The sequence below is a fragment of the Opisthorchis viverrini genome (genome assembly GCF_000715545.1).
Source record: "Opisthorchis viverrini unplaced genomic scaffold opera_v5_289, whole genome shotgun sequence".
Classification (NCBI taxonomy): Eukaryota; Metazoa; Platyhelminthes; class Trematoda; order Opisthorchiida; family Opisthorchiidae; genus Opisthorchis; species Opisthorchis viverrini.
In genome coordinates, this window is record NW_008751948.1 from 446,883 (window position 1) to 471,642 (window position 24,760).

The 24,760-nt window shown below is 46.5% G+C and overlaps 2 protein-coding genes across 2 annotated transcripts in view; one reads left to right on the plus strand and one right to left on the minus strand.

Annotated features, from left to right (window-relative positions):
- T265_14908 (hypothetical protein) overlaps positions 1-8,685 on the plus strand; it is a gene marked incomplete at both ends in the record, with an annotated part of 34,964 nt that extends 26,279 nt beyond the window's left edge. Inside the window, 7 exons of the mRNA XM_009175754.1 lie at positions 486-673; positions 862-986; positions 2,277-2,512; positions 4,823-5,124; positions 5,409-5,574; positions 5,674-5,819; positions 7,399-8,685. Of these exons, the coding sequence (XP_009174018.1) occupies positions 486-673; positions 862-986; positions 2,277-2,512; positions 4,823-5,124; positions 5,409-5,574; positions 5,674-5,819; positions 7,399-7,780 (1,545 nt within the window). The remainder of the gene's footprint in view (positions 1-485; positions 674-861; positions 987-2,276; positions 2,513-4,822; positions 5,125-5,408; positions 5,575-5,673; positions 5,820-7,398) is intronic.
- T265_09627 (hypothetical protein) overlaps positions 7,397-24,760 on the minus strand; it is a gene marked incomplete at both ends in the record, with an annotated part of 43,515 nt that continues 26,151 nt past the window's right edge. The window contains 8 exons of the mRNA XM_009175756.1: positions 7,397-8,544; positions 9,660-9,981; positions 12,314-12,637; positions 14,030-14,248; positions 15,381-15,494; positions 15,783-15,971; positions 18,116-18,294; positions 24,002-24,131. Of these exons, the coding sequence (XP_009174020.1) occupies positions 8,255-8,544; positions 9,660-9,981; positions 12,314-12,637; positions 14,030-14,248; positions 15,381-15,494; positions 15,783-15,971; positions 18,116-18,294; positions 24,002-24,131 (1,767 nt within the window). The remainder of the gene's footprint in view (positions 8,545-9,659; positions 9,982-12,313; positions 12,638-14,029; positions 14,249-15,380; positions 15,495-15,782; positions 15,972-18,115; positions 18,295-24,001; positions 24,132-24,760) is intronic.

Consider the following 24,760-nt stretch of genomic DNA (forward strand, 5'->3'; position numbering starts at 1 on the left):
GGCACCACGCGACGGCCGATGTGGCATGAGTTTATTTGTGTATGTGCAATTCATGGTTGTACTTGGGCTGGGATACTGCCAGGGCGCCCACACCTAGACAGGAGGATGGTTAGGATCCTAAACCAAAGCCTTTGGCTCAAAAGCCCAACCGCAAGGCAGTGGTGTTCGGTTGGAAATGCAAGTACATTACCATTTTTTACAGGACACGTTCCAATCCCCAATTTGGAGGGCTGGGAGACTGTTCGTCAGACCTCTACCCATGGACCAACCTGGGTGTCGTGTCCCCAGTATAGCCTAATGGGCGCCGAGGTACACAAACCGCCGCACCACTGTAAGGTCTAGTTTCTTCGTGTCCCAAATTAGTGACAGTGTCAGATTGCTTCACTTTCCCCCAGGTTTCTTGTTCTCAGGTGTTTTAGCGCTGTAACAAGGCACGGAGTGCAAGTTATCTAAGCCCATTTGTTTTCCTCTTTCGTGCCTCTCAGATCCTAACACATCAATGTACGCTGTCGTCACGATTGGCGCGTGAACCGTTTGCCGACGAAGACAGGTGTCTACTTCACCGTGCCGCGCTTCGACTGTTACCTCTACTTCGAGGTGGACAGAAACAATTGTTGTGTGCTCTGCAGGATGAGGTCGTGTTTTCCCCACATCAAATCAGATCCTTGTCAAGGTGAGTGATTACCACTCACCCCAACCATCATGTGCGAAGTTATAACTGCTGTTCTATTCATATCTCTCTTGGGAGTTCCAGGAATCCAACCCATTTAGCTCCTTCATACCAGTCGCCCGGTGCGCGCAACCGTGCCTGGGCTGATTTACTTGGTCACGTGGTCTCTACTTTTCTTTTCCACTTGATAGTGATGCTGTCTCCGGTTTGGGCGATCAATTTCTACATAACGTTCTTCAGGTATACCGAAAATATGCGTGTGGGACAAACTTGGAGGGATCAGTGGAGGATGCCGCGAAAGAAGATCGCAGTTCACGTAAGCTGTTACTGTCCGAGACGAGGTTACTTAAATCTGGGTTTTTTTTCTTCACTAAAATGACGGTATCACGAGTCGTATGGCTCATGTCAGACTTGGACAAGCTGGTAGTTTCTTCCTTCAAAATGCACAAAATCTATGCGCCAGAAGGATGTCACGGCTTTTCGATCGTTTTTTATTATGGGATTGCGCGTATTTTTTTCCGGTTTAGAAACACAACCAGCTGTTCGGACTTTCCATGATGTAGTGACGCTGCTCCACTAGCTGTATCCTTTTGTTTGATAGGTTCAGACACTGACTCGTCCACCGGGACGAGGTGGCTCATCTGGGTTGGAGCGCGACTGGAAGATCCGTGGTTCGAACCTGACCTGTGCATCGAGGCTTGGGCAACATGGCAGTATCCCAGCCCTCGTGGTTCCTTCGGGTAGCACGGCACTCATGCACCGACGTGGTGTTACAGCTGAGCGATCGATTGACCGAATCATACACTAAAATTAAACATGACGTCCTGTACGTTTAACGTTTCTGTGACCATGCGGCTCCAATGAAGGTCGGTGTCAATTTCAGTACCGATCTTTGTACTGGAACGATTTGCAAACTAGTTAGGTAATGAACCAGTGTATTTGTGGTGAAATGGTGTAAAGTTACGTCACTGCAGACGGACAAAATAATCTGTTTTGATGTCGATTCCGGAAAGCAAGTAGATCAACTATGCTACCGCGATCAAACTACAGGGCTCATATACATTGGATTCGGGAAGCGGAGTTGGAACCCCATACGGAGAAAGGTCGTGATCAAACAAAACGACGTCTTATCCGCCAGAGAGTTCATTAATGTCTCAAGTTTGAAATCAATAAAAATATACACGTGACTCTTAGTGGACAGAAAATTTCCTTTATGACGACTCCGAAGAATATGGATCCAAATGTCGCAGGCTGCCTGCGCCGTTAGCCCGCTGTGGAGACAGAGCAACGATCCAAGCACGGTTCGCTATGAGCATCCCTCACGTGAGACGCGAAATGCTCCATCGAAATGAATACTATCCAATTCTATTGCCCCCTCTAAGCTACATGCATAAAGGACTGTTGCTTCTGGCAGTCTATGCGAGCCTCTCTGCGTCCACGGTATGTTTTAGAAGAGAGAGTTGAAATATTTACTTTCACGTGTTTGTTATATGTTTGCTCCGATACACTCAGTAAACTTTTCATTTTTGTTCCAAGGCAATTGCTCATCGATCCGCGCATTACCCGGTCACATTTTGTTGACAGAGCATACCCTGTTCTGTTTCAGATCTACCAGCGCTTCCAGAGGAATCAGACATGGATCAGGATCAATCGGTTGCTCGTGTATCTCAGCCATCTGCAGATGTGTCTAGAATCCAAGCTCCAATCAATTGTTCAGTCAGCGTCGCCAGTTCTTTGTTGCCACATGACTGGTCCTACGCTCCCCTGATTGGCCAGTACCTACAAGCCAAACGATTGGCTAATGCTGGAATCACGGCTAGCTCGAATGAAACGGAGCAACAGGTAATTGAACCAATCGTTTGTCTCATAATTGGTGAGCGCCGTGTAAATGCTCTATGGTTGAATCTGTCTCACTCTCCACAACCAGGCAGTTACCCCGCACCTGACCCTTTCTTCATATTGGTCTGGTCCCGAACTTGACGTTGATCAATGCAGGATCATACAGTAATACAGTAATACTGTTCGACAGCTTTTCCCTTCTACAACGTTGATCCTCCTTGGTGAAGACAGTTTCGTAGAGGTTTCATCAGTACGGTTCCACCTCACTGCGGTTTCATACATTGAACAGATGATGGGGTGTGAGCCGAAAGTTTGTCCGGCTTCGTCTAGCAAGCAGAATAGAGTCATTGCCACCACATGGGGTTATCAAGCAACGGTGTTGTGGCTGTTGTCTTGCTTCAGTTTGCGTGTCGTTGTGTAAGGTGTAAACCTCTCCTGTTCGGTTACCGCACACACTTGCTACCCAGAGGGATCGCATAGGAAAAAAGTTGACCATCTCTGCATGTTTCTTGGATGAATATCCCTTGTGACGAGTTCCATGTTCACCATTTAAAGAGCGAGAACCCATTTCTTTCGTCGAGTTATCTCTCGGACGAGAAGTATTGTATCAAAGTACATTTTAGTTCACTGGAGAGCGTCGGATTGCGATATTCTTCACAACTTGCAGGTGGAACACGAAAGTGTTTCAGTTTTGCAAAATTGCCACTACTATTTCAGGAGGTTTTCCAGTGCAGTGTGAGATTCCTATTGTAAATTCAGTTTGATTCCCCTAAGATCATCACAGTTTACATCTAAAAACTCCCATGATCGCTAAAAAACCTTTGGAAGCCCAGAACCGACTACGTCCCTCGTGGGACCTATCAGTTTGACATAGCCCTTCAACCTTACGGTCTACTTGGGACTAAGTTTATCTGACAAGTCCCAAGAGGAGTGAAACCAGTCGCGGGCTGTCCATTTACTGAGTACATAGTGAAAGGAAGAATGCCTTCGATGCGGAGTTATTTAGTAGAAATGCCAAGTGAACCGTTACAGACTATTGAACAGGGAAGCGAAACTCTCATATGCATCTTGTTTACAGAAACTGAATACCCATCTTCTCCTTGAACGCGCCTTCCTGAACTTTCCTAGATATTCTTGACTGTTTCTCAAATGCGACTCCACAGATTCCGTAATAGATCTCACTTTTTAAGAGACGCAAAGCGGATTTGATAAAACATGCTACTCGCACGCCCCCCTCATCAGTAGTATCCACCGTTACAATAGTAGAACTAAGGTGTTTGAAACAAGCGTTGAATCTAGACGTTCGCGATCGATTATCATACAAGTCCACGCTTAGAGCGCGGCGGGGGAAGAAAGTGCCCTTGTGCAAGATATCCACAACGGGAAGAGGTGATCAAGCAGTGCACCTGTGATATTCTTCGACAGAATGTTCCAGATTCGACAAATGCACTCATTTGCATATCGATTTGGTTTTCAAGGGACGGGAGACCTGCCTGAAACTCAGCGAAATCACTCGTTTATGATGTTTTTCAACTGAGTATGTTGCACCAGGTAGTTGGTACGACATTCGAGATATCGCAACAAACCGTATGGCCGTAACACACTAGTCTCGTTGTAAACGATAGGTTCAGCTTGGTTTCAGGCGAGTCTTTCGTGGAAACCAAACTTTTGTGCAAATATATGTCGAATTTCGTGCAGTTTGGGTTCATGTAGAACACAAGTTTGACGGGGACTTTGGGACTGTGCCTACCTGATGATGAGCCAACCCCAAGAGGGACGAAAGCGGTCGTGGGTTATCGAAGGGTTTTCAGCAACCTCATGTATTACGTTCACACGGAGTTGTAGGTTGTTTTTATGACCTGATGTACTTGTAGTACGACGTCCAAAAACCGAATCGGATCGAGAAATCCAGTGTACTCCACTCAAAGGGGCACAAACACAAAACGTCGTTCTAAACGGCACCCATAGATTCTAACGCGCCTGACAATGTCCTGTTACCCTGTCTGCACAGAGACTGCATTATCTCCATACATCTGGTCTATTTGACCGACCGTGGTTCGTTCTTCTGACGAACCGGCTAGCTGCATTTGGCTCAACCTCACCGTGTTATTAGGGGAGAAGTTTCATCTAAGGACTGCAATTTCATATCGTTTATCGGCTGATTGCTGCTTGCTCCTAATCTGTCTGTATGCAGTTGCTTCAGGCATCTTGATAGCTAACCTCTTGATGGCAATTACCTTGTCGGTTACCAATTGATGTGTGATAATCCTTAGATTGATATTCCATATTACTTATTTTCCACCATCCCTACAGGAATCTTTATTCGACCTAACTGTTGGACTGCGCTGGCTACTGTTCCTTTACGAAATTCACTCCTGTCAGGATTCACCTGGCAACTGTGGTATTCTGGATCCTCTGGCGCATCTAACCCGTCTGAGTCTCGGTTGTTTGGGCTACGCCGGAGCCGGCGGTCTCGGTTTTGGACAATCTGGAGTCTTGTTGGCCAAACTGATACATCTGGTTGGATCGATGCGCCGATTACAACAAAGTTCTAATCGCCCCTACTCATTGGAAACGGTCGATCTACCCCCATTTTGTGCCTCTTTCTATGATGTGTAAGTTATCTGTGACAGCCAGGTTGCTCCCCACACGTTGTATCTCCATACTACAAAGTTTCTGTCAACGAAACTCTCGTTTTTCTCAAGGAACATGATGATCGGCCTCATCCACACTCCCATGCTGTCTCATCCTTGAGCATGCTGACGTTACCAGTTTCTTTCGGTCTTATCATCAGTAATAGTGCATCCTGAGTTGCCTTAATTTCTCCAGTGCTACATTCCAACGACACTCGGTCTTGCGATCGTCCAAACTCTCGACGACACCTCCCTTCCGTTTTTAGGTACACGGACCTTTTGGGACACTTCGCGGCCCTGTCCTACAATTCCCCCGTTTTTGCCAACCTCATATTGTGGCCATGTCAGCAACTTTGTCACATGAAATACCGCCGCGCCCTGTGGGGTGAGCACCAAAGCGCTTTGGTTGCAGTCCGCTTACGATTGGATCAGGTGAGCTAACCCTGTTCGCACCGCATGCATACACATCGGTCGTTCTTGCCGCCGAAGAATTTCTACCGATTTCTCTTTATTCTTCCTTCAATACCGCAGCTTCTATTGCCTGTGGATAGCTTTTTGGACCCGGAAGAGACGGATGAATCGGTGCTCCGGGTGTACGCGTCCGCGCTACTCTCTGGTGGAGTACGAGTAGACAGACAGCCCCTACTGTTTCTCATTGCCGTGCATCACATCAATCGGTAAGTTCAGTTCGGGCGCTCGATTCCATCATGTGCAACATTCGAGTAATGGACGCGCTTGCTTTACTGTCGCTTCATATTCAATCCAGCATACCACCATCAGAATTACTCAAATCTATCTAATCGATGCTCCAAGGGTGAAACACGAACGAGATGGTTGGTTCGTACGACTGGCAAGTTCGTTTCAATACTCGGAAAATGACAGGTCTGCACCGGTTGCTATCAACCCTTTCAGAGACAGAATAAGCCCAGGTTTCATCGGAAATAGTTATGTCTCCTGTTTTGTCCACTGTACTGTTACAGGTTCAGTAAAATTTTGCGGATCGTTCCGCTGTAGCACCCTTTCGGTGCCTAACTGCCATGCCACCCGAAGGAAGCACGAGGGCTTGGATACTGTCAGGTTGCCCAAGCCTAGACAGGGGAAGTCGCGAGGCAGAGTTCGGGTTCGAACCACGAACCTTCCGGTTAGTAAATTCGCGCCCTAGCCACTGAGCTATCCCGCGGATAGAAATTATTCTTTGTTACTAGAAGAGGCTTTATGCCAATCGAATTCATTAGCATCCACCTTCGCACTGGTTGAGCTGTTTGCATTCGGTTGTGGAAACCCCTGAGTTCTAGGTAGGCCTCTGCTGAACAGCTGAACTACATGCCCGAGCCTGCGGACTTTACTGGTGCCCTTGATAGGATGCTGTTCCCAACTTGCGACGGAAGCCCGAATCATCATTACGTTTATGGCCCAAGTGGTTAGAGCGCGAATTTACTGACCTGAAGGTTCGTGGTTCGAACCCGACCTCCACCTCTCGACTTCCCATGTCTAGGCTTGGGTGACCTGGCAGTATCCCAGTCCTCGTGCCTCTTTCGTGTGGCTTGGCAGCTAGGCCCTGAAAGGGTTCTACAGCTGGACGATTATTGTGGTCCGACACAGGCACTTCGACTGCCCTCCGTCTTGGCATGAGATCCCAGGCCTCGTGCCTCTTTCGTGTGGCTTGGCAGCTAGGCCCTGAAAGGGTGCTACAGCTGGACGATTATTGTGGTCCGACACAGGCATTTCGACTGCCCTCCGTCTTGGCATGAGCATTGTGGCAGTATCTCTGGCCTCGTGCTTCCTTCGAGTGGCATGGCAGCTCGGCTCCACAAATGTCTCACGGCTGAATGGTTATTTATTATTATTGATTATTACTATTTATTATTATTTACATAGAATTGAAATGTGCGTATGACAGTAGTGCGAGCGATATATCTGGCCTCTTGTTTTATAAATCACCAGAGGACCGCGATTTCCCAAATACAGTATTTTTCTTGTCCGGAGGCCAGCCACCCGTAAGGTCTGTCGAAGGACCACTTCCTATGGGTCATTTCTGTTCCGGGACCGTTATCTCCTCTGTTTTAAGCAGGTAGTATGGCAACCATGCATCTACGATATTTTTGTTGCTTATGCCAGTAGCTGCTGTGACCGCGCGAGGCATCGGCAGCCTGACTATGCTTTTCTTGGAACTGCCTGACATGGATTCCACCATGATAGACTGCGAATTTATGACCATACGCCCTCACACATTGTTTCTTGTTCAATTTGTCCTAGCTACCTATACCACGCTCAGAACGCCAAGTCCGCTTTCGTACAACAGTTTTCACGGCTGGTTCGAGCGGCACCTCACCATCAGGACTCTAATCGGCAAAAGCCGGCTACATCGCTACGAGCCAATGTGCTGGATATCATTCGGCACTACAAACAACCAAACTCAGTCTGGACCGGGCAGAATCCCCAAATTCTTCCGGACGACTGCCTGGCTGTCGGTGTCACTGACCCCCTCGTCGTATGCCAAGGCGCTCACCGCACTTTCGAATCGGATTCCGTCGCAACATTTACTACATTGGTTGCCAATGCCGGAATTGAATGCTACTCACCGAACCAACTCCCAGCACACCGCAAAACCTTCTGGGACCAGTATATTTCCACTTGACCAGAATCACCAATTTGTGCATACTTCTTGTACAGTCATGTTGCCTACCCAAAAGATTTTTAAAACATTTTTCAAGTTGACGCTCACGTGTTCCCAAACGTTGTTAAAATCATACCACTGATTAGACGTTGACGCTCACGTGTTCCCAAACGTTGTTAAAATCATACCACGTGATTAGACGCCAAGCCCAATCAGCTGGGATCGACAAAATTGTCAACAGATTGGAGTGCGTAAAGGCATTGTGAGGAGAAGAGAAAGACGATCCGGAGGTGTAGGGCACAGCAACGGGTGAAATAATCACTTCGAAACAGGTCAGCTTAGATGAACAGGACGAACCACAGCCAAAAACGCCACCACAAAGCTGTACACACACATGTACTGTTGCCTCAGAACGGTGATGAAAGACCTGGTTGGAGAGAGATGAATAGAAAGTACCAAAGATGAAAAATCAAGGCGGGGTCGCGGGCGCAAACATCAAACTTCCAACAGCACTCCTACACAGCACTGGCAGTGAGGACAATCGTGTTGGAGCACTTGTTGGCGTAGTTGTTCCAGTGTTTGTGTAGATCGAATCAGACGATCTGGTGATTGATCCCTCGTCGTCTGGTCCTTCGACGACTGTTCCTCGACATCCTCATCACACAAAAGGGATAAGCCAGCCTCTGCGTCAGCTTCGTCTGTCGTGATATTGACCTCCTCCAGCAGAGATTGAAATTCTGATAGAAAGTTTGTCTGTCTCAGCTCATCGTCTGGGTTATTTTGTTCTAGGGTGGAGAAGGAACAAAGAAGTGTAACAAAGAATTACATTTTTGTAAGAACCAACAAATTTTGAGCAGGATAACACGAAATGTAGCCACAAGGCGTTACACAAAATATACTACGATAAGAGCAAGTGTGGTTTAATCTATCGCTGATCAGGCGACCGCACTCCTATTGGACGCTCCCGCCGACATCTAGATGGTCGTAACTATTAGCGTCCCTTAACATGTCTTTCACACAGGTTGACTCGAACTGCCTGACTGTTCAGTGGAGTGTCGGTTAAAACGGAGGGGCGCAACAGTTGTAGCTCAAACGAGCCAACTTACACCACGGAGCGTACCGGAGGGCTCTACTACGCACCAAGTAAGACGTGTATATCAATCAGATTCCGTCTGGGATGGTCTGATGAACAATCCAGCAATGATCGTGACCCTCCGGTTAATTGAATGTGTATTTTCTGCCCAACTCCCGTACCGCGTTCGTAAATTGTTCACCTGCGCAGCCGTTCGTTTCGGTCCAAGGACGATGCTCACCTGGTGGACTCTAAACATGACGGAACAGGTGATGAGCTGCCGGGCTTTCGAAATCGAACGCGTTGACATTCACTTGGCTCACCCAAGAGGATTTCCTTTCCATAGGTAGGAGATAAGGGGACTTAATCTGTATGATGTCAGGAAGTAAAAAATAGGTGAGGATGTCCACTGTGTGGAATACTTGCAACCTCTCCGGGAGAACCCACATTACACTTGAAGAGTGAAAGTTCTCACATGTCCAGTATCGATCTCGCGAACTGAATAACACCCAAACAGCAAGGTTATCAAACATCTAATCAACAAGAGATTCAGTGGGGTCCAAATTAGTGTGCGACTGAGAATATATGGCGAATTCTGTCCAAATTGAGTTCAAGTAGAATATAAGGTGGACGAAAACTCGGGGACTGTGCCTACCTAATGAGACCGAAAAAAAGCGAAACCGGTCGTGGGCTGTCGAGTTTTCAGCTATCTTATGAGTAGTATATTACATCAGCTTAATCTGTCCCTGCACATCACGACCACAGCCTTAATTTGAGTGCTCTTCGTGGACCGAACGTGGTAAAATGGTCACGTGATACAACTCATACCTTTGTGTGCCTCCGCGTCTGCGGATTCACCACCATCAGACCTCTCACCAGCTGTTTGTGGAACCATATCTTTCATGTGTTGAAGTCGCGAACGCAACCGCATTCGGTCCTTTACTAAGCGACCCAGAAGATGCTCACGAGCCTGTGCGCGACGGGCAGCAGCGGCACGGCGATGGGCGAACAACGTCACGTACTCCCCAACTGTAGCTGCCTCCATCTCCAGTTGTGTGACGACTGACTCAAGTTTGGCACGCTCCTCTGTCGCACGACTCAATTTGTCCATGCAGTCGACAAATTTGGTCTCGAGCTGAGTGTGCGCAAGCTGTAAAACAGTGGGTGTGACAGCTAGTTAGTCATAGTTCGGAAGAAATCCATATTGTTTGGCTACGAAACGTTTTCCACGAATAATTATCATGCGATTCGAAAAAAAAACACAAAACGTAAACGAGGGTAGCTAGAACTCAGAAGTGAGACATCCTGGTCAAGCAGGGCCATATCGAAACGTACTTCAGGGAGCGCGATATGGGATTTAGTCCAATCTGTTTTGAGCGCTAAAATTCTAAACGGTGAGAAGGCCGTTCTGCGTCCATAGGACTCGGTAGAACTGGTACGGAGCGAAAAACAGCCGTGTTTGTGAGCCTGCGAGTGTACGCACTTCGTCAACTGTCCATTGGTGAAGAAATTGCACTCAATCTCTAAATCCTGTTACTTTTCGCCAATGCTCTTTGTTCGGGGATAGAATGGGATGCTCAAATACAATTGTACCCCTTACTTTAGAGGGCTAGGTTGGAAAGCCAAAAATGATTTCTGAGACAAACTTTACCATTGACACAAGCTCTAATGGACGAATCAACTGATCTGTCTACCGTATACGACAGAAATTATAAAGAATAATAACGAGGTTTTCAATTACACTTCTGGCTTTTAACTCCATTTAGTCAACAGTGTGTCAGTGGAACCGAATTGTCTATTCTGAAGTTGTACCTGCTTCCACACCAGGGAGAGGAAAAGCGTCCATTCTCATTTAGCCAGGACAGCGACTTGCTAGAGGTTATATTCTGGACAGAACTAACACCTTCGCGGAAGTAACGCGACTCCGTAAGCACCGGTATTTATTTGGCGACAGAAATTTCAGATTTAAATGAAACCCTCGCCATCCACAAATGATTCGGATGTTGTACGCTTTTAGTACCTCGATGCCAGAAGACACCTGAGAATCAACGTCATGCGATACTACCAGGCCAACATTGGGGTAATCGAATCGTGGGCTTATTAGGTCAATAGCTCGCGAATTCGCCCGTGTCATTCCGAGTAGTCCGACCCGCCTAGCGCTCCCGATCACAAATATATATTGAAAATGTTTTTATTTCCCGTTCGAACAGAGACTTGGCCTTCCCATTGATGAAGCTCTCACCCATTGCACAGAAGGCCAATGAAGCAGCGAGAATGTAGAATCTTTATGAAGGCGAACGTTACTGACCGAAATCCATGTGGTATTCCTACGATATGTCAGTGAGAAACTTTCCTTGTGGCAGTACGTGCATCCGCCCAACTGTCGATCGTTCAGTTTATACAGACAGAAGTGAATGTATAAACGCGAAAAGACAAATGAATGGAGAAGTGCTTCACTGTTTTTTGTTAGTAACACACCAGAGATTTCCCGGTGCGAGTGCCATGCTCAAAAATATCACAGATTCCGTTCGAATCTGCGGGAAGTACAAAGATGGGGTGAGTCTGCCAGCTTCCAAATGATAGCCGTTTGAACAGACACAATGGATACTAAGTGTGTCGTTATGTGCTTCGATTGCTTTGAGACAGTTTGTGTTGTATGATATGCCCCATTAGTGCATGAGTTGCGGTCCCTCTTTCATTAACTGTACGGGGATGTGGATTCACATGGAATTGAATAAGAACTTGAGCACATCATGCGATGGAAAAGACAGGGATAACCTTGGTAGGGAATCGAACTAGTGAAAACCGAGAAGTCGCAAATCCGAACCCCATCTAGAGATGTTGGTCTTTAGGTGTTGCTCGTCTTTGGGTCAGACCAGTACTGTTCCGGTAAAATTCTTCTACAGGATCAGTCCAAAAAAGTGATGTCTCTCTAAACGAGCCCCCATGTTTTCATAGCAACGAATAGAATGAATTTCTTAATCCCAAGTCCAGCCGCTTGCTCCCTAGAATTAAACATATCAGAGCTAATGGACAAGCACCAACAAGCTTCAGCACTGTCAACAGCCTCACGAAGCAACCGTTTTGACCGGGATGGTCAGTAAAGAAGTACCAGGGTTTTCAACGCATTGCTATGATCTGATATAGAGCACACATGGGGAAACTTTTACCAGACTGCTTCACATCACGGCATTATAGACAGATGTCGACTCTGTTTTCTCTTTTGTAGCCGAATGCATGCGACGAACTAACAAATTTCTTGAAAAGTGAGGAGGCCTTGTCAACCATCTCTCATTTGGGATGGGCAAGCTGATGTTAATATAAGAAAATTGATCGTTTCTGATAACTAGTCCGCCAGATTTACCAATTTCCGATACAGTTAGTCTTCCACAGAGGTACAAGCCAAAAACTCATGTGCACGTCATACGGAGGTTCCCAGGCTGGTTGAGTTCGCTCAGGTAGGCATTCGAGTCCCAGCTTACCTGCAATTTGTTCCACTGTTCCACACTGGGTAACTGTTGCAGAGTCGCCTGATGTTGCCGGTTTTGCTCTGCTTGCACGGCGACTTCACGATTCTTTTGCGTGATTAACGACTGTGCCAGACGATCCCAAGAAGTGACTAGCTCCAATGCATTCTCGTGCAGTTCTCGAATATCTTTTCCATTTTTCCGAGCCAGCGCAGTCCTGGACACATCTCCGTTGTCCTGGTCGGCAGCGTGCTCCTGAAGCCATTCGAAGGACACTGTGATTCGATGCAACACACTTTCGAACAACTCCAGTCGGGTCTCCAACGCGGTTATGGTAGTCTGTAATCAATAAGCGCAAGACGAAACGATCGATACTCGCAGGCAATAAAAACAAGCATTTCAGACAAGCATCTATGATCAGGCGAGATGGTTCAGTGGTTATATCGCGAATTTACTGACCGGAAGGTCCGTGGTTCGAACCGGACCTCAGCCTCTCGACTGGCGCTGTCTAGGCATGGGCAACCTGACGGTATCCCAGCCCTCGTGCTTCCTTCAGGCATGGCAACGAAGCACCAAAAGAGTGTTACAGCTGAACGATTTTTTCCTCTACGATCAGGCGTGACATTGGGATACTCAAACGTTTCTAGCAAAATGCAGAAATCAGAAGCCTCACGCCTCTCTATTAATTAACTTTCTGGTCTCGGTAGCCATATCATCGGTGAGCCGTTAGATTGATACCGGACAGCCCAGCATAGTCTTTTTTTAGTGAGTTGGAACAAGCGACTAGTTATACTACACAAGCATCTCTTCCCCTCATTGTTGCTGATCATGCCACGTGGCCAACGATTTGTATAGAAACCTAGCCGCCTTGTGTGACACAAGGATAGCTCCAAAAAGGGAAGCTCATAAAGCTGTCTCGCTGTGGAATAAAAGGGAAACCTAAGAAAGAGAAGTACAGCCACAAAAGTTCCTCAACCCGAGCCGAGCGTCCAATGCGATTCGGACGATAAAACTGGATGCAAAAAAAAAACAAATCAAACCACACCGTAGAGCCAGTGAGAAAAAAACGAGGCCTATTATTAGCTGACTGTGTTTCAACTATTAAAACTATCCGTATAGCCTAGAGGTACGGAAGGGAATACCCCTAAGCGAACAATTCCAGTATGAAGAGATGATTTGTTTACTGCATTTCGGAAAAATGACCCCCTCGAGAATCATGGACAAAGACTGGTCGTTGGCTTGTTCGTTGAGCTGGGGAATTTGACTGCATGCAATGCATTCACCTCATCTGTCACACTAGGATCAGCGTCTGCGTAATTCAATACAAAATTCTGCTTGAATGACCGTCGAATACAAATGAATCCCCATTACTTCGGGCGCATTCGACGCACACTTTGGAATGCCCCGAAGATACTTCCCCATAGGATATAGTGACCTGAGCTACCAACACTTTCCTCTATAGACAATGGACAAAGTCTGGTTAGCTGACTGCCATTTCAAATGATCCGCCATATCGGTCAACTCTTGCCGACTGGATTGGACCAAGCTTAGTCGTAAAATAGCCTTGGATATGCGAATAGTACCACCCCGTCAAATTGAAGTAATGAATAAAGACAGCAACGCTAAAGAATAGGATAAAACCGTCCATCGCAAAGTTATTTCTGGAGTTCTGGATAATCTTTGTATCGAAAGAGGGCCGATGATGTCAAAAAGTCGTAATTATGCACGTACATGGTTGTTTTCCAGTTCTTTCATCAACTTGCCCACAAGTTCGTCATTGTTTTCTGCCGCGGCACTGTCGGATTGTTGTTGCTGCTGCATAGCCTCCACGTGGAGGGTGGTGTGTGTAGCATGGTCACATTCCCCATGCTCACGCGCCCGATCCAACTCCCTTGAGAGCGCTTCGAACGCCTCAGACAAAGCGTTGTACTCGGACTCCCGTCTGGCACACTGAAAGACGGGAGAAAATGCATTATGGAGTTATACAAATCCAAAACAAGATTAGTGGTTTGGTACATTGGGAATGCGAGACGATAGAGGGCTGTGGGGGGTGGCTCGTTGCAAAAAGGTGGAGTTCGTTGAAAATAGCATTAAATGCTCCTCTATACAACCTCTTTCTCTTAAAAGAACCGAAAGTCTTGTTGATGGGAATTCGATTCGAGGAAATTTGTCGAAGTCAGGTGCACACCGTTCTGTCGTGCACCTTTGCAAGTACACATGTTCCGACTATAAAACGAAACGCATGCTACAAAGTTTGGTTTGCGTATCCGACTGTCACAGTTTCTGAGACGGTAGCTCAACAAGACTAGTTGACCATGGATCCGTGTTTCTTGTACTGTATTTATCACGCTGGAGGTTGGTGTGCAATGCGTTTGACATGACACTCTGAGGTCTATTGCTTCGTCTTACCCATGTTTCTGATCAGTTGACCTGTTCGTAGGCAACTTGGGGTGAAATTGTACAGCTATACGTCCATATCAGGACTGGAGTCGTTGCGGAGAGGGTTACTAGATGGAATAGGTTATTCAGGTATTCAAATAGCGTCAGGTGGAAGCTTGCACCAAAGCCATCCCATAGCTCGCAGTAAGGCACTGCAACAACCAGCAAGCTTAACGCGCACGTGATTGGCCAGAAGGTCGGTTTGCTATTCTGCCCAGCATCAAGGCAAGTCCTGATTGGTCGAAAAACTGAGGCCAGAGCGACCATACCCAGACAGGAGGACAATTAGGGCCTTTGGCTCAAAAGCCTGGTCGCAAAGCAGCAGTGTTTGGTGGAAAATTCAAGTGCATTACCATTTTTATAGAACAAGTCGCCACACGTTCTAACCTCCAACCTGGAGGGCCAGGAGACTATGCTGGTCAGACTTCCAGCCATTGACCAACCTGGTATGAGAGACCCCGTACGTGTCGCATGGATACCACCCAGTGTAGCTCAATGGGTCACGGATGACCACACACCGTCTCCCTGTGACGGACCTGTCGTATGGTGCGCCGGTTAATGAGACCAGTGATAGAAGGAACTAATCAAGTATGGAATTAGGACAAAGAATGAAACCACAGATGACGCTTGGCTTCGTACTCACGTGTTCTTGGAGTCGTTCCAATTGACCACGATAGTCATGCTGAATAGTGCCGATTTCCCGAAGGGCGTGCTGCTCCCGCTGAAGGTCACTGGTGAGTTGCATATTTTGATTGCTCTACAAACGAAAGACGGAAGTGCAGAAGATCATTTCAGCGTGGAATTCGTTTGTCGGGGAATTAATTAGCGAAAAACGTGACGCCTCTTCGGATACGACGGCGTTACTTTAAAACTGGAAGTTAGTTACAAACGCTCCATAGAAGAACACACGGTAGCAATGGAGTGGGCAGGTAGAGTTTGGAGCCTATTCCCTAGAAGAGTGAGCTTCACAGGTTAAGTCGGGGAGCAAAAGAAACGTTCGTACATTGTGCACAACCAAAGGGGCAAATCAGAGGAAAGCGCGTACCATACTGACAAACGCATCTTGCAGTTCGGTGAGCTGCTGCTTGAGCGTACGGTTTTGTTCCACTGCCCGACTGAGAGCCGTACGTTCGGAAGTTGCTGTGGCCAGCACGGAATCCCGGTCGGCTAACAGCACATCCTTCTCGTGAATCACTGACTCGGCATCGAGCAGTTTAGACTTCAGTGAGACCGTCTGTAGAGGAGTGGAAAGTAGAGTGGGGAAGCGAAAATAGAATAGGCGATAGGTGATTTTCTCCAGCAATGTGGAGCTGGGATGGTTAGAAACGGGTTGGACCGTCACTCAAAGACAGTACGGAAAAGATTGGAGGCAATCAAAAAACCATCGTTTAAATAAACCCATCGATCGTTTTGCGGAATTTCTGAAGCGGAGTTTGTGCACATAGGTGCACACGGAGAAATGCTACTCATGTGGCGCCTTCATGATAACCAATTTTTTTAAAAAGAGGGGCTCAATTTGCCAAGACTAAGCAACTAATAGCCAATCAAATTGTTGAGTGGAGAGTTTATGTACACGATCATCGCCCTACTCTTTGAAAAACAAGGCGAAGTACAGTCACTGTTAAATAACCTGACCACCATCTTTCAGCATGCGCCTTGCAGCTTCAAAGTGTAGGGATTTGCTTCAGGACATACGGTCTCCGAACATACGCCCAACAATTCAAGGAGAATTAAAGAATAATTTGTGGAGAATTTTACATACCTCAGTAGCCGTATTACCTCTGATGGAAGTGTGACTGAGGAAACAAACAATGCCAAACTATGAGGATGACATGTTGTTCTTGAGATTTACGCACGGACGGCTATCGGAACACGCGGCGGTGTCACCTTACTCGATCGCAACTGTATCAGCTGTTTCACACTTCAGAAAATCCCGTTTTGTGTGGCTTTTTAGCAGACAAGTTTGGACAACACCAGTGGCAGCAATTGTCATCATCTGAGGAGTTGGAGTGTCATTATCCTAGATCAAACACTACCAAACAGCACATTTCCCTAATGTTGTTTGAAGTACTCCAGTGAAGCACGTGCGGAGGTTGAAATGACAGTGTGACGGAATACTCAGTTGTGTTAATTCACGATTTGTTCGTAAACGTTTCGTCACCATTCGAAGAGGCATCGTCGGTATGCAGTTGATTGGGGAGATCACCGTTTCTTGCTGCGTTCATATAGTCTTAAGGGATGGCTGTTCGCAATCTGTATTACGTTTTCATCTGTCCTGTTTGGTTTTTATTGGTCCACTAGATACTAATGAGAAAAGGGGCAAAAAGAACAATACCCGGTGGATCACTCAAACGCAAGCAAGACACACCACAACGCAACACAGATTGCGGACGAATGAATCCCCTCACGGATAGGATTACTTTTACGCAGCTAATCACACTCGTGGCCCAAAATACTGTTTAAAAATTATACAAACACAAGTAACTGCATAAAATCTCTAGACCGCGCAGCGACAAAACCACATGGAATTGGAGGTAAACATTTTTAAACGAATCGCTGAGCTCCGTGAACAGATCAACTACCACTTGGTCGACAGTCAAGGGGGCTGAAGCATAATTGTTCAGCTGTAGCACCCTTTCGGTGCCTAGCTGCCATGCCACCCGAAGGAAGCATGAGGGCTGAGATATTTCCAGGTTGCCAAGCCTAGATAGGGGGAGTCAAGAGGGGGATGTCGGGTTCGAGCCACAGACTTTCCGGTCCGTAAATTCGCGCTCTAGCCACTTAAGCCATCTCACCCCCCCCCCAAGTGAATGTGTAACAAAGAACAGCCAAAATATGTTTGCTTTCTGCATTTGAAGACAGACCAGCGCGCGTTTACCTTCCGATAACACTGTCGGACAGAAACAGTGAAGGGTGCGTCATGACCCATCATCCCACTTGTGTCACAAGCGGATGAGGAATGGTGAAAAAGGGCGGCAAGATTATCGTACCCTTACGAGGAGAACATATGGTCTACATGAAATGTGCGATCCATTGTTCAAGAGGCAGTCATAAAAAGTAATGAGAGAGTTTTCCACATACAGATTATCGGTGGGTCCTCCTAAAGATTTGCGAGCTGTTTTGCTGCGAGAGGGTCGTCAATTGCACGGCTTACAGATCGTTGTCTGAAACTTCTTTTTTTTAGAGGGTTCATCATCCGCCTCAGTAGAAATTTACGGAATTTGATGAAAGTCCATACGAGTCTTTAGACTTATGAGGAGTAAGTCTATATTATCAAGCAAAAAAGACCGTATCGCTCAAGGAAGTGTGGTTAGTCACATTATTCCCAGCCAGATGAAATGAGGCATTCAAAACCTACAGCATATTGCCCCAACTCACCTCTTCCGTGAGTCTTTGCAAGTCGGACTGCTGCAGTGCCGTCAGATCCTCCAGCTCTCGTAGCCGGGTGGAGTCCATCGTTGCCACACCCGTACTCGTTTGTGTCTCGTCCTCCTTATGTACGTTTCTGGTTGAATCTGGGCTCGAGGACTGATGGTGTACAATTTCCAGTTTACTTCCTGTGACAAAAGGGCAAGCAAAGTTACACATCTAACCAAAGATGTAACATGTGACACAAAGCGCTCGGCGAATCACTAGCGTCTACTACAGATCTGACGTGAACCCATGTTTAGGAGAACACGAATCCCTTAGGGATGATTACGCTCAAAAATTCTGTCCTAACAAGTAAAAAAGGATTCGGCCAAATTTATCGGAGTGGTTTTTCTCTTGGTAATAGTCAGCCACGATAAAACCATGGACCGATAACCTTACAACAGTAATCAACAACAACAAGGACGGGGCCAGGTCCTACTATCCAACAGCGGTCCAAATCACGGAATCAAAACAAGCTTCTCACTACTTATATAATTTGAGTAGCAAAATTATCATTCAGCCAACGATTGACTGCTCAGTCAAAGATTCCACACGATGTTATACGGCCCGTTGATACTCCCCGGTGGCGCGACGCTGTTGAGCTTGCTACAAAGAAATCACGACTGAAACTGCTGAACGTCAGAACGAAGCACACTATCGCGAGAAGCAAGATTCCCAAAACCTGTTCAAGCGAAGGTTCAATACATCTGTTCAGATTATGCCCAGATCATCCTAGTTGCCCTGGGACCATTCCGTTTATTGCACACGGAGTTTCTCACTTGTTATAACTCATAAGTAGTGCATAAACATGGTCGTAATGGAATTCGAACCCCGAAAATCTGCTATGAAGGCAATGAAAGCTGATTTATCACTTCCTTCGTAAACAGGAACACTGGATCGCAAAGAGTAATCAGTGAGCAACCAAATATGAATAGGAAATCCGAGTAGTGGAAAAAAAGTGCGAGGCACAACCTGAGAATCGTTAGAGTTTTAGGGGCTCTGAAAGGAGAAAGCGCCGTAATGATCGTTGAGTGGTACGCCCATTTTTGCAAGAACAAATTTTTGTAAGAACAAATAACGTAATCATTCAGCAGTAACACCCTTTTGGTGTCTGCCTGAAATGCTACCCGAAGAAAGTTGGTGGGCTGAGATAGCGTCAGGAGATCCAGGCCCAGACAGGAACAGCCGAAGTGCTAGAGTTGGGTTCGAACCATGGACCTTATGGTCAGTAAGTTCGCGCCCTAACCACTGAGCGTGTTACTGTCGATTGTTGAAATGCTAACACGGGCCTAGTGTTCACATCATCCAAGACAAGGTCAGTCAGTCTTGTTAAACGCCGAGCACACGCGTAAGAGTTCACTGTAGAGCACAGTTTAAATGTGCGCGCGCAATCCAGAGTATGGGCCCACCAAATGTCACCGATGTTTATAAAATTGATCACGAAAGTTCCGGTGTGCACGTCCACACTCCCTTATTCATGCTTGTTTGCGTGGTGCGCGCGTGCAACAGATATGACTATATGGATGCTTGGTTTGCACGCGCGACAAAACTGTATGACAGTCGCTGTTTTCGGCACAGCTCTCGCAACAGAACAGACGGATTTTACTGTAAGGAAGTGGGATAGAAACTTCTGGATTATGTCTTAAACGAAATGATGCCGAATGAAAAAAGGTGGAAAAGTCGTTCGGTGCGACAAAACTAGAAAATGAGAAAACATTTTGTCGACACATCCAAACCAGTTTATCCGGAAATCTTCATAAATCGCATTGCAAGATCATCTGGATGACATTGTGGGCGAAACCTCTGAATTCCCGCTTTAAATCTGGATGCATCGTCCATTACGTTGACACTTGAAATTCCCCACGTTTATTCTGTCCGCATTTGCAACTCCCGCCCTAGTTTTCTATTTAGTGTGTGTATATGAACTGGCGTTTGTTTGTCCTTATCACTTCACTCATTTGGCCTTGAGGTCATCCGGCCATCTTTGGCCGACTATGTGCACGTGTGACTGTCTCACGTGGGAGCCTGTTTGCTCCTTTAGTTTGCACTTTTGTAGTCCAAGTGGATCATTAATTTTGGACGAGTCTCTACTGTCGAGATCTGTATAATTTGTGAACTTATGCCTTACATTAATAGTACCGCATAGAAACCAGGCTCCGACTTTGTTTTGCCTTTTCGGAGGTTCTGATATGATGCGTCACACGAAGATATCGTTCGCCCGTTACACTGAGTATGAAGCCAACCAAGCGCTTCCACGTAACGACCAGCCTCTGAAGAGGTCAACGAAGTGGACTACTAAATTCTCCGAAAGAGGACATGTCAGCGACGTTCAAACACCTAAACGTATGCACCCAAGTCAGAATTAAAAGTTTTCCCACTCCACAAAATGAGAAAATGCCTCGAACCAAGATCAAACTATTACATTAATAGTACCGTATAGAAACCCAGCTCTGACTTTGTTTTGCCTTCCGGAGGTTCTGGTATTACGCGTCACTCGAAGATACCGTTCGTCCGTTACACTGAGTATGAAACCAAATACCATTGTGCACTCAATGGACCGGTAGGAGTTCTCAACCAAGCGCTTCCACGTAACGACCAGCCTCTGAAGAGGTCAACGAAGTGGACTACTAAATTCTCCGAAAGAGGACATGTCAGCGACGTTCAAACACCTAAACGTATGCACCCAAGTCAGAATTAAAAGTTTTCCCACTCCACAAAATGAGAAAATGCCTCGAACCAACGATCAAACTAACACCGATCTTCTTTTGCATATTCCAGGCGCGTTACAGGTTAAAGTATCTGGATCAAATAGAAAAGGTTTTCTGTTTGCTACTGTGGAAGATGCTGGCAGCTTAGATTGTCATTGGTCTGTTCGCTCGGTGGCTCGATTGCAAACGACTCACCACCAGTCGAGGTAGCATCATCAGGGCGGTGTTGGGATGCGTAGTGGAGCTTAGCGATGGTCTGATGGCTATACGCCGAGTAGTGTTACTTTTTTTGATAGCCGGGGCTGACCTTCCGTCATGATTGCCTGTTCAGTTGAACGGTTCCATTTGCTGGTCTGTTATCCTGTCTCCTGATTGGTCAATGACCACGTGGCCTTTGCGCTTGGCCCCCTCTGCTCCCGTACTTCGGTCGATGCTGGAGCAACCTGTGAGCTTACTCCTTTGGGTTATTGTCTGTGGACCTTGTTGATATGACTCAAAAGTTTCCTGTTTCTTGGTTCATTAATCCGATATTCGGATGTCCCTTAGCATTCTGGTCCTTTGCAAGTAGTGGCGTAAATTGGATCCACTTCAATGCGTCAGTTGATCGAGACCGTCCTGGAGCACCACGCTTCCGAAAACCCCCAATCCATGTCTCCATTTGCCAAGATTTTTGCGTTTTACAGGCTCAATTCGTGACCTTCTTGGTTTGTACGTATGGACACCAAGGGTAGGGAGTAATGCCCCTTGAGGGCCGCGTTGTGTTCCTTCATCCGTGTGCATAAATTCCTTCCACCTTGTCCAATAGGTGGCGGGAAAGTGGAAACAGAGGGTACAGGGGAACACGGCTTGAAACGTTAGCCAAACACTTTCAAAAACAACTTGTGAAAGTGTCCATGTAAAGCGGCTGTAATACACCACATTATGGAGTGTGTTCAAAAACGCTTTAGGATGGTTCCGCACTTTTGTTGGGAACATTTGTCACCAGCGGTACATCTAACGCCATTTCCGTAGAAGCATACTCCAGTAAATTCTTATGGTGTTCGTTAACTGCTGACCGAAACTCATCCTACATCATCCGATATCATTGGAACCCGACAATTTGTAGCGCGGTGTATTCGTGATCCCAGACCAAGCAAGCTGAAGCGATCAACAAGCCTAACCTGCACGTGATTGGTCAGGATGCCGAGCCATTGGCCTGTCCACCATCAAGATGAGCTTTGATTGATTAAAAATTTCCATCCAACAGCCAATCCTGTTCCAGTATCCACTGAATGCCGGTTGCCAGTGCCGAGTCCAGGCGTCCAAACTCTCATGTTTTCGTTATATACACAGTGAACACGACACGCTCTACATGGTTTTTTTACTTGCTTTTGGCGTGTGCAATTGGAGGATCTGTTGAAAACGACAACCGAGCTGATCATTACTGTTATCGCAATTTTTCCACCTGTGAATTCAACCTGAAATTGTCCCCTCTTTAGGGGGATAAAAAACACTCGTTTTTAGGGAAAAGCAGCATTCTCCGTTGCATATAAGCACGTTTATTCGCGGAAATAATATCCCAAATCGGGGTGCTTGCGTTTCAGCAAAACGTGACCACCAACCGGAGTGTGTAACCAAAGTAACCAAATAATTAATTAGCTTTTGTGTAAAAACTCTCGCCGAAGATCTAAAACATGAGCTGAAAACTGACAGGTTAGTGAAACTAGTGGTGGTTGATTTGTTCGCTGAGCTAGGGAATCAGATTGGATACCAGAAATTATCACGCTCAATCGCTTCAAGTCACTTCAGGGTGACATTCCCATAATTACCGGTACGTCATTTTCCTCCACGGAAAAATAAACCGGTCCGCTACAGAGGAGAATGTTGGTCGTTAGTTTGTTCGCTGAGCAGTGCAATTTGATTCCAAACGTTTCATAACAAATCGAGATACGGAAGGGAATTTCCGGAGGCACGGTACTCTTACACGGCTGATTCGATCAACTGATGCATTGAACTGAGTCCAATTTACGCACCACTACGTGCGAAGGACCAACACTTCCACCGGAATACTCACGGAGAGCTCGGATTCACAAGCAAGGAACTGCTTGGAGTCGGATTAACAAAGGCCACCAGCGGGAACCCAAAGAGGTCACTCCAACATCAATCAGAGCGCGATGGCAGAGGAGGCCAGGCTCAAAGGTCACGTGGTCGTTGATCAATCAGGACGCAGGATAATAGGACAACCAATGGAACCGACCGACCGAACAACCAATCATGGTCGAGAGTCAACCCCGGCTAGCAGCATGTATATTAACACACACGCAACACTATTCAACGCACAACCACCAACTCATCGCTACGCTTCACCAGGCACTGATGATGTCACCTCGATTAAAGGTGGGACGTTTGCAATCAAATTGCTTGGCTCAGTGAATAAACCAACGACCATAATCCGGTCACAACGCACTGATGATGTCACCTCGATTAAAGATGGAACGTTTGCAATCAAATTGCTTGGCTTGACTATAATCCGGTCCCCCTCTCTTACTTGGTGAGGGGAGGGGAGACCGGATAAGCCTAGGTATTCCAGAATATGGTTGCATTCTTGCTTCAACATTCCGTCAAATTTGAAGCCTGCTCGGCTTGGTAACCATCAAGTCCCTCTCAGATGAACCAACGGCTGGATACGATCTAGTTCCACGAGCAAGAGTACTGCATCGTTCTTCAAACCGTCATATGTTTGTGCAGTCCACATAAGCTTATTTCAGTATACGAATAAATCTTCAGTTCCCAAACAGAAGGGATCTCAGACTTGATTCACATGACTGCAGAAGTTAAATCTGCCAGCTGGTATCGTTACGTGAAACTACCACCATGTTCATCTTCTAAATTGCTTTGTATGATGTTTTTAACAAGTGTCCGGCACCTGTTTTTTAAGTAACGCAAGTGGATCAAGAGATGGGGTACAAACAGCCAGAGGATTAGTGCAGTTATACGACATTCGCCGCTTCCAAACATCTTGTAAAGACATTGCAGAGGCCATGCCTCCCGCATGAGTTTTCGCTTCCAGTATGATTCCACCATATTGAGGTAGACAGACAACACCGGGAAAAGTGGTTCGCGAGAAAGTAACAAGAATCCGGGTATACAAGATGCCACAACTCACTACATTCGATCAATTCATCTTCTTTTTCTCGCAACGCGCGGCGTGCTTCATCTAGGCACAGCTGGAGTTGTTGTTTGGAGGCGTTCGCATCGGAAAGTTGGGAACGTAAATCTCCCGCTTGTTGTTCCACCTGGAAAAAGGAACAGCGTAGAATTTTATTCGGTCGAAAAATAGGGGGAAAAATTGAGAACCATCCCATGCATATGTTCGGTGATTGAATCTTTCAAGACCGAAGGCTGAATAAAAGTTCTTTTTTTCAATCTGAACCCGGGGAAAGCAGTGTATGGTTGGTTTCCAGAGCGGTCAGTGCGTGGTAAATCAGTGGTCCTGTGTCGACCAGAAGCTGGTTGATTTTGACGTGATTATGCAGCTTGAATGTTGCAGTGACTCGGAAGAACATGCTACCTGGAACTTCGTTCGACAAGATCCAATTACGACAGAAAGCCGCGCAATACTCATGTCTGGAGGCAATGCCTCAAAGTTCAGTAGAATAGGAGTACGAAGGCAGTCCGAGTGACCAAGATCTCCGCATTGATGAAACCAGTGATGCTGTCATTTCACGAAGAAGGAAGAATGTGAAAATGTCGAACCTGACTCGTCTTCTAATCGCTAAAAGATTGACTACGACCCTCGGTGAATTACCCGATACGGGAGAAAAACAACCAAAACCTAACAAGAGCTCGAGGCGGCTTCGAACACGTCCGTCTTGTAGTACCAGGGGTGTGGCGTCCATACCCTAGTCCCCACACACTCAAACTG